The sequence below is a fragment of the Ooceraea biroi genome, chromosome 10 (assembly GCF_003672135.1).
Source record: "Ooceraea biroi isolate clonal line C1 chromosome 10, Obir_v5.4, whole genome shotgun sequence".
NCBI lineage: Eukaryota > Metazoa > Arthropoda > Insecta > Hymenoptera > Formicidae > Ooceraea > Ooceraea biroi.
The window spans coordinates 8742700-8753387 of NC_039515.1; the positions used below are offsets into that span (position 1 = coordinate 8742700).

Sequence of the window (10688 nt, forward strand, 5' to 3'; positions counted from 1 at the left end):
CGTTAAGAGACGTTCCCCGAGATGTCCCCGATTAAGTCAGCAATCTTATATAAATCTCCTCTGACGCTCGAAGCTTCGGATCAAGTCGCGACATCTCGCCCAGATTGTGCACGCAAAAAGAAGAAACACGAAGGGAACGAGAGACGAACGAGAAAGAGGAGACGATGCTCGGCGAGAAGCGGAACAAGAGAGACGTTGAAAACCGAAAGAGGGAGCAAGAGGAAAAAAGCGGAGAGGAAGCGTATCCCGCGAGTCCTAGCCGGTCGCCTTGGTGGTGGAAAATTTAATTTCGATCCCGTCGATTCAGCAGTTATACCGAAGTTTAATCTTTGATAAGGGTTAGTCTTTTAGTAATGGGATCTTGGAGGGTCGGTCGCTCCGGTCCGACAGAGTGAGGCGGAAGGTAGGAGACAAGGAGGAGGAGGGAAAGAGGAAGGAGGTTTGGTCGCTCTCCTCTTATTTCTCCCCCTTGGCTCTATACTCTCTTTCTGCTCCATTCCTCCGGCCAGGATGGGAGGAAGGAGCTTAAACCGTTAGATAGAGATCTGCTCTCGGAATGGAAGTAGTACCTACCTACCCGCTTATATCGCTCCTCAAACCGAGCAGGACTCGGACTCTTTTATGCCGGCGCTGGGAAGGGCATAACGAGCCTCGCGATGGGATAAGTTTTCCCGACGCGAGCTTCCACGACGACTCTGCCAGCAACAACAACCCCCCTTGCTTTTCTCTCTCGTCCCGGTATCTCGTTTATTCTGGCTCATTCGCGTATAAGGTATCACGCCCCGCGTGTGCCCCTATCTAGGTCACACGCATCCTTCAACAGCGAGGACGACGAAAACACGAGTCGCCGCAAAAGGCTCAAAACTTAATCCCCAACTGGTCCGACTGGTGAGGGACCGACGACCGTCTTGATCCTGCCAGACCAGTTACGGGATAATAAACGGATGACTTGCCCCGCGTACGTTCGCTTCGATTAGCAAGACGCAGGTCGTTACTTGGCGTATAAACAAACAATATTTTTCAGTGTCCCTGAGAATTTCTGCCTTTTTACGGCTTCGTTGATTTATCTATCTGCTGCTAATGCATCAGTTAGGAAAGTCGTCTAATGCTCTCGTGTGCTATATTCGGCGTGAATGATCGTTGAAGATCACTTTGCATATAATTCTTGTCACTTGGCTCTGTTGTAGCTATTGTGGCGTGGATCTAAACGGCACGAGGCGAAAAAACGCGACGAGGGAAACGACGAGCACGCTGAAGGCGTGGTTAAATGAGCACAAGAAGAACCCGTACCCCACGAAGGGCGAGAAGATCATGCTAGCGATCATTACCAAGATGACACTGACACAGGTGTCGACGTGGTTCGCAAATGCGCGGAGGCGCTTGAAGAAGGAGAACAAAATGACATGGGAACCACGGAATCGAGTGGAAGATGAGGATAACAACAACGAAGACGACGACAGTGGGAGGAAGAGCGTCGACGAGAAGGATCGATTAGGTGAGTTTCGTTTCTTCGAGTAAATATCTTCATAAAATGCTCTCTGTTTTCTTGTTATTATATTTCTAAAGAGACTTTGTTGTATTTTTGAAATTTGATACATTTTCAAAATTGGTAAACTCAAAAAAACCGCATAAGCGGATCGAAAAGAAAACACGTTCCATTCCGGATCACGAAGATCGACTTCTTCTTCTTGGTCCAGATTCGAAAGACTCAGGTACAGGTTCCAGCGAGGACGGAGAACGGCCGGCACATCGCCTGGATCTTTTGCACGGTGGTAGCGGCGGCTCGGCAGGCGTTCAAGGTAGAACCGAAAGCGAGTGGAGCGAATCGCGGGCGGACAGTGGTCCGGACAGTCCGGAATGCTTGTACGACCAGAGGGAGCCCAGGCATCCGCTGCAACTGCAGCATCCGGCGTACCTCGCATCGAATCACGGCCGATTGCTGCGTCATCCGTCGCCCGAAAGCACGTCGCCGGGCAGTCAGCATCATCATCTGCCACCAAGTACCAGCGCGTCGTCCACGGGCAGCGCTGTAACCACGAAGCCGCGGATCTGGTCACTAGCGGACATGGCGAGCAAAGACGGTGATCAGCAGAACCCGAATTCAGCAACAATGACGGGACTCGCGTCACCCTACAGCAGTTCGGGTGGCGGTGGCGGCGGCGGCGGCGGTGGCGGTGGTGGTGGCGGTGGTACGGGCACTAAACTTCCGGTCAGTCCTCTAGCCAGTCGACTGCCGCCTCATCATCCCTTGCATCCGGCGATACACCCGGGCACGCAGTTCGTAAGACCGCATCCGGATTTCTATCGGAACTTGTATGGCGCGTCTCATCTGGGTTCCGGCGACATATCCCTGCTGGAGACCTACTCGAGGACTCTGGGCGGACTGGGTGGTGTGATGCCGCCGTCGACGGCGCCGAGCATATTGACATCCTCGTCGTCCTCGATCGCCGCCGTCGCCGCCGCCAATGTGAAACCTTTCTCGATCAATGGTGGCAGCGGTGGCGGCGGCGTCGGTGGCGGTACCGCTGGACCGGCCGTTTTACTGACCACTGCGTCCTCCGGGCTGTCGCCGTCGTCGTCATCGACGGCGTCATCGGCCGCGTCTGATCAGTCGCCCCATCCGACGAGTGGCGGTGCTCTCGCCGCGACTCAGGAACTCAAGTCTCCTGGACGAGTGTGACTCGACGACGCGACCGAACGTTAAGGGACGTATCGAGAGCGTGCGCTGTGCACCGACAAGCACAGGTTTTGTGTGGTGTGGCTGACAATAAAAACAGAGACTACAATCTTGTAATTAGTGTACAGAGTAAAACGGGAGACGACGAGATACTGCCCTGACCTACTCCTCGTCCCTTTTCCTGATTCCTCCTCTTGTTTCATTCTTTTTCATCATTATTCATCCAGCCATTCTTTTTATCTCTTCACTCCCCGGTTCTCGATTTCAAATTGATTTCACGTATCCCGTCCGTGTATTCCTTCCTCCTCCTTGAATGAAAACGGTGACTCGTAGTACCCGACTACCTGTAGCGGCTACCGCGGTATAACCGTACCACAACTAGCGTAAAAAAAAACTCGACAGTACTACTACATATAAATACTATAAATATATATAAAAGATATATGATAATAATTATTATTATTTATGCGTTTGTAAATAGTAGAGAGAGAGGCCCAGAGTAGAGAAATTGTCCGGCCAGTGTATGTATTGTATGTAGAGTAGACACAATATTACTAGCATACCTGAGATCACACAATTCATATTAATGACGATTATGAATTATTATGATTATTATGATTATTATTATTGTTATTGCAATGTTTATAATATTATCGATTCACGTCGACTCGACGTCGAGCATGACGAGGTATAGGTCATCGGTCGTCGCGGCGACCGATTGCGAGGAGACGGCCGGAATGCGTAAACGTGTCGCGGACGGTCGGTCCTTGGTTCCTCTTCTTGTAAGTACCCTGTCTCTTTATTTATTTCGCTAACGATTATTGGCTCGTGATAATTTCTCGCAAGGACTCGCGACGACGCCGATCATCGCGATCTCGCGCGCGCTTTCGTTCCGTGCGTGGAATTCGCAAAGCGCGGCATCGTCGACTCGCAATCCGCACGCAATTCGCGTACGAACCGTCGCCGTTGCGCCGAGGTAAGGAAACGTTCACCCTCACTTCCGGCCGTCGAGACCTCGAGGATGCGATCGCGTGCAGGAACATCTTGGGTCGCGCGAATCGCCGGAGCGGCTTAGTACACGAAGGCGAACACGCACAGACACATACACACGTGCGCATATACACGTACATATACACGACGGCTGCCAACATATCATGTCATGTCGAGAGTGAAACGATCCGCCATCATCCTTTAGTCATTCGTGTCCAAAATTACACGCGGGCTCGCCGACGTCGCATCGGCGGACGACGTGCAGACTGTGTCCTTTCGCAATAAACGAATCATTACGGAAAAACCAGAGCGAGTTGTTATTTCTGACCTATTTCTCCGTCTCATACGAGCGCGATTGCGCCGCCAATCGCCAAATATTCATCACTCGCCGTCTACGATTTACATATGCGTTTAATTTTCGCTGAGCTCGTTCAACGATCACCTGATTAATCGAGTGCAATTCGATATTCTTGGACGCCTTCCCAAGTCGACCGGCATTACCGTTGATCAGCGTTGCCGTTCAAGCTGTGCGTGCCTAATCGCGCATCGTGTGCGCTTCAGCAGAGACAATACACGAGCGCGGGGGACCCGGAGTCGACCAAGGGGGGAGGAGAAATCGTCCTCCCGGATCGGCGGATGAATATGAAACGTCCTCATTCTCGGAACCGGGGTGTACTTATAAAAATGCAAAGCGACCAACTTCTGGGTGGTTGCTGGACAAGCCTGGTTATTAGTAAACATTTAAATCGACAATCGTCGTTAGCTATGCGGACAGTGGGGAACGTTGCATTTACGTTGTCCCTCTGTCTCTCTCGCCGCCTTTCTCCAGTGCTCACTTTCTCGCTCGCTCCTTCTCTCGCGGAATAACCAGTCAGTGGAGAAGGTAGAGGAGGAAGAGGAGAGGGGCTACCGTGTTCGATTCGCCCCCCTCAGTAGAGGAAACAAGAAATCAACTCGCGAGACCACCCGCCACGACCCGGGGTGCACCGTGGAGTCGTGGATCTCGAGGAGGTCCATGCCGTCTTCATGAATCAACTCGTTTCTGAATCGGCATAAACCTTCAAAGGGTTGCGAGATGCGCTCCCCGCTTTTGTCCCCCCCTTGGTCGCTAGGTCCATCAGAGTTATGTGGGTACCGGTATTCTTCGCTTCGGAGCCGGTGGTCCATAGACACGTAGCGTCGCGGAGAAGACGCGCGTGGACACTGTGAGCGACGAGAAATTGTTACAAATGATACGGGAGAAACGGCGAGGTATCGGCGGAGGAGTTTACGTTACTCGAGCTCCCCAGATAATTGTTCATCCCGCGACAGTCTAGTGTCTATAGTCTCACGTTGCCAGCCACGTGATATTAATAAAAGTTATATTAATATTATATTATACGATTCTTTCAAAGCAGTCGTTCTCTCAATTAAATTCTCTCTTCAATCTGATGTGTTTACGCGAAACGGCAAGTCGACGAAAGCAGGTTTCCAGAATCTGCAAATGTCGCGCAGTTGCGGATTCATCTCGCGTAATTAGCTGGACGCGCATTATAATCCCAATAACAGGACGCCTTACACTTTAGAATCGTCAAGCCGCGTCGTGGCGCGTCACGAACGCACTGAACGCTGTTTAAATCGCGCGATAAACCCGACTTTATGTTACCATAAAGATATCGATGGGCAAAAATGTCGCAGTGCTGGATAGAAGGCGATGGCGAAGACGTTATATAGGTAGCAGCTAGTACCTCGCGCCGCCAGATAAACTCGGGGCCATTATCGGTACAACGGTCCAGTTCGAAAATGATCATGTTGCTGCGAGAGTCACTTCAACCGAGACAAGGAACTGCGCCTCTTCACCCCTCCTGCGCCGTCCGTATAATGTATTTTTTATAATGGCGCGCGGATCGAACGATAATCGGCTACTTTATTCCACAAGCGCGCGAATGTTATACGGTCATTTTTAGCATTATAGCTTCCTATGGTGTAATAACGACGAATTGACGACCCTTTTCCATTCGCACGTGCGTCTCTCCCCCTCGGCCGGCGGTAACGCACGAGCTCCCGCAACGCACCCCCGAGAAACACCGATTTTATTTCGATTTTATCAATTTCCGCGACGGCGGTTTATCGTTACGGCAAAACCGTCCGGCGGAAATGGGGGAGGAACGTTTCAATTCTCGCGAAGGGATGTAAGCGGGCGCGGCGGGCTCGCAATCGCGCTGTAGATCAGCGATTGCGCCTTGCTCACGATCCACTCGATCTTCTTACTCGCGGCGCGTTCCTACTCTCGCAAGCTGTTACTCCGCGAGCAAAACTTTATGTCGTTTAGGTTTTCCTTTTTCCCCTTTTTCTCTGTGTTCGCCGCGCAACTTGGTCGTTGCGCCGTTACGTGTCACGTTTAATGAGAATTAACAGCGGTTCGCGGGCGGTGTAATACGGTTTGCTTTAGCGGCCGCGGGACTTCTCGTTCCCGAGATCGTCGTTAAACACGACGGGTGCGTATAGATCGTCGGTCGAGGATTTTCGTCGAGGACGCAGTAAAACGCGCCCCGCCGTTGTTGGAGCGCGCAAAGCTCTCCTTCGCAGCAGGATACGCATACGTCTTATCCGAGGGAAGGACACCGCAAATGGATACAGGTGCCCCGACGACCGCCACGGTTATTCGGACGTAGACTCGCGGGAGGACTTCCAAGGTACGAGGGAGGTGGCGGGGGCGAGCGATAAACTCGACTAAACAGCGCTCTGCGGCGATGCTTTATTGGCTTTTATCGAGTTTTAACGCAAGCAGCGGATTCCTTTATGGAAACGCCGTTAATTTTACGACGCGGGCATATTTAGCCCACGGCTTCTCGTAAAATCATACTTCGGTCGCGATAAAGTTAAAATATCAGCTGCTAAAGCAAAGTTGGTCTCGTAAATACGTAGCAGAGAGGAAAGAGAGAGAAAGAAAGAAGTGACGGTTATGACGTAATGTGTCCACTATTCCCAATAATACAGTCTTGACAATTTGGCGGAAAGAAGCGATCAAATCAGACCTATGACTGATGGATCTTAAACCGCTCCGATATGCATCCGTTCCACGTAGAAAGATTATTCGCGGACTTTTCTGCGAACGAGAGAAGATTCGTGGCATCTCGCGAACGTGATCTCGATGTTGCAAAATAGCGCCGTGAAGTACGGGTTTCCATCATGGGATACCATGCCCTGCCCTACCGCGCCAACGGTGACGCGATAATGTAAAGCGACCTGTATCCCCGACCAGGCAATCTGTAAGACAGATACGCGGGGCGTTCTTTTTCTGGCGCGCCGCCACGCAAGTGCGTGCCTGTCGAAAGGTGGTAGTAGAATATCAGTGTAGGTGGTGAATAATGAATGGCAACGTCGGGACAACTTGCTGGACCAGCGTCGACGACGCGGATCAGCTTGACGGTATATACGAGCGGGGTTAGAGGAGACGCAGTTACAGCACGAGTTCCGGGTGAAACGACATGAAAAATTAACGGGCCCGCGTTTTGACACTGCGTCAAACTTTCGTTGTACGGGTGATAGATTGTCCTACGGCCGTGTAGATTATATTCCGTACGGCAGCGAGACGACGAGAAGAGAGAAAGAGAGAGAGGAAAAGGCAGAACAAGCGAGAGGAAGCAGGAGTCAGCGAGCGAAAGGTGCTTTTGGATTTCTCAGCTAACGACTGGCGGACAAATTCGAATTTTACGAGGGAACACCTCGCGGCGGTGTATTGTTAATGTCGAACTTGCGGTCTACGTCGGACTAGTACTTTTCGTAAGATTTATCACCGTGTCAGAGATATATACAAAAGTAATATCGGTGAATGGTGCGGATATTGAAACGTATGACAGTATATTTTGTCCGCTGACTCGTTGCCGCCGTTTACGTGTACGGTAAACCGCGGCAGATCTGCGGGTAGTTACGGTAACGATAATTCAATTTTCGCCACCGAGAACGAGACGTTAACATCGCGTTTAAGCTTCGCGGAATTTCGGTTTTTCCTTCCTTCGCGACACGACAAAGCGTTCCCGCCGAATGTACATGCGTGCGTGCAAGCGCGTATAAATAAAGGCACAAATGCTCGGGACTTTTGCTTCCCTTAAAGTTGCAGACTCACCAGATTCGCATGTCGGTAAAGAGAGAAGAAGAGAGAAAGAGAGAGCGAGCCATAATTTTCCGTCTGTGGCGGAATCCTTCGTGGACTCCGTAATCCTTTCCACTTTAACGGCAACGCATCGCGCAACGTGTTTGCAACGCGGTACTGCAACGATGGGCACGGGAAGGAAAGAGAGGAAGGCCAAGACACGACGCACGACGACGCACATCGCGATATTTCATTCGGCGTACGATCCCACGAATTCGTGTTCTCAAAGACATCAAAGAGTCGCCTCTGCGAGTGCCGGATGTCCGGCTGCTTGCGACACCGCAGCCGCTTTGTGCACCGACCTACCGAGCCTTAAGCAAGAAAGAGAGAGAGAAAGAAAGACAGGCGGAGGAGGACTAAGAGGGTACCAGAGACAACGGAAGAACCACAGAAACGAGGAGAGAAGAAGAGCGAGAACAGAGACACGACATGAAGGGTTGGAAGGGAGGGCGAGGAGGTTCACTGCTCAACGAGGTACTCGAATTCGTCCGTGGCTTGTTGGCTGGCAAGTACGACGTAAGTCACCTACTAAACTGGCGGGGATGAGTGAGAGGGAGGCGGTGCATAATTCACCGCCGGTTAATTGGCGAGCGTTTTCACGCCAGCCGCCGGTCTGTCAAAGCGGATACAGTTTAGGGAGCCGGGTGCCGAGGAGCTGGGTATCATCGTGGGAGCGACGAGAACTGTGTCGTACTCTCCTCTCTCTTTTGCTGAAGATACGAAAGAAAGGAAGAAGAGAAGAGACGAGAAAGATACCATGCGTATCACCAGCACCATCGCGGAGAATGCTTGCTGCGAAATGCTCGGCTCTCTTTCTTTTCCTCTGTCTTTCGGCCACAACATTCACGTCTCCACTTATAAATACTGCATCTCCCACAAGGAAAGGAACAAAAGGACGAATCGGGAGAGACCGTGGAAAAGGAAGGACAAGGGATGGAAGGAAGGTAAAAAGAACTGCTCCTCTGGCAGTCGACAACTGCGACAGACGACGCCGACGTGACGCGAGAGGATGCCGCGGCGCTTCGTTAAGGGAGACGCTGCGATATGACTTATTTAATCGCCCGGGCCAAACCTTAATGTTCCTATATGAGGCGCTCGCGGATGTCTGCGGGATTACGCGCGTCGCGGTGTCGACGCGCGCGTTGTCCCGCGCGATTTACGACACTTGTCAGATGACACGCGATGCGTTTCTGCTGAGCTGATGAAACTAGCCACGATCGTACCACAACGTGAAGAAAACGTTGAGAAACGATCAGATAACTGCGCTAAACATCATCGTTTCTACGAAAAGTATAATATATCGACACGCACTTGCACAATTTAAGAATGTGCGTGTAAATTAATGATAGAAAAATTGCCAATATAATTAAATTAATAATATTCGACAATTATTTCTTGCGTTACCGAGGATTCATATTATTTTTTTATCGTTTAACTCGTTGCGCATCGTATAGTTGTCATACCGTCCGCCTTCACTGAAGAATGAAAAGAGTCATTGAAATTTTTTTTCTTGATGTTCTCCAAACTCGCACCGTACGTCAGATGTAGGATCGTGGTAGCACCAGATCGCAGCTGCTTTTTCTCGGAGTACGAATCCACCCGGGCGCAAGCGATCAAATCGCATCGAACCCAAATCACATTGGCTCGTGTAACAGAGAAACGCGACGCGCGGCTAGCGAAAGTTTCGGCAGTATGGACACGCGCGCCACTAATTATATCGACTATATGTGTTTGCCTTCCGAGAAGGCAACGTGCTCGCCGAAACAACGCAAGTCCTCGCGATCGCCCCCGTTTCTCCCTTGATCAGGAGCGGATCTATGTGAACTTCAATCAGACCTCGGACTTTGGCTCAAGGAATCCAGAAATACGCAACAAATGTATGTATTTGCTTAAAATTGAATTTATTTTGCCGAATACGTGGAATGAAGCAAGTAGTATAGAAAGAAACATGAGAAAAATATGATATTCCAATGATTCCATCCACACCCCCTGATTACGCTTCTGATCAACCCTCTAAAACTGAGCTTCAGACTATGAATATCCGCTCCTGTTCGGGAGGGGCGCTGCGAATGAAAAACTGTATTTAATTAGGGGACCGTCGAGATCCGTCCCGGCGACGACGACGACGACGACGACGATTGTTGGAGGACTAATACGACATGCAGAATGGCGATCACGAAGCACACTAGTGCAGGGATCGCGGGCAAAAACCGAATCCTCCGTCCTTTCGCGCATGTCGGCGTCCGGAACGCCGATGGATGACGAGTCAATCGAGAATCGTTGCGAGCCGGAGATGGACGCGCCGGCGTTCCGTCTGCCATTCCAGTGTCCGCCGATGACGGACTTTTTGGCGGGCGAATGCCGGCAAAAACGCGAACGCGGTCCGAGGTTATGATTGATACTGGTGCGAGAATGCTTATAAAATTGCCGAACGTGATGCGGCCCCGCGCTTTTTCCCCGGTGCGCGAGCGCGCAATTAATGCGAGAGGGCGAGATTAATCGCCGCCACGGAATCTTTATGGATCCTCGTCGTGACTGGCCTAAATGCGGACAACGATTGCGGCTGAGACGCGAGAGACGCGTAATACATTCATTATTGCTTGGATTGCTACAAATTTACATCGTAATTCTCATTTTGCTTCGGAATCGAGATTCAGTAAAATTACGAACAAAAAATTATTTTACAGAAACGCGTTTCATTCTCGTTAAATGTAATTTTAAACAGCACGCGTTGGCGATGTTCTGCTCTCGTGTCTGGCAGCGCCCAGCAATCCCTTGATTCCTATTAGCATCAAAGTTGCGTGCGCGATGGGATATTGGCCTCGCGCGATCGTTTCCACTAATGTCATCGACCCCGGAGACAGGACATCGCATCCTCGCGAGGAT

At 50.8% G+C, this 10688-nt stretch overlaps 1 protein-coding gene across 1 annotated transcript in view; it reads left to right on the forward strand.

Moving 5' to 3' along the window:
• Nucleotides 1-3974, forward strand: part of LOC105283703 (iroquois-class homeodomain protein IRX-3) — a 31297-nt gene extending 27323 nt beyond the window's left edge. The window contains exons 4-5 of the mRNA XM_020033110.2: nucleotides 1188-1495; nucleotides 1698-3974. Coding sequence (XP_019888669.2) covers nucleotides 1188-1495; nucleotides 1698-2680 — 1291 coding nt within the window. The 3' untranslated portion in view covers nucleotides 2681-3974. The remainder of the gene's footprint in view (nucleotides 1-1187; nucleotides 1496-1697) is intronic.
• Nucleotides 3975-10688: the final 6714 nt, after the last annotated feature.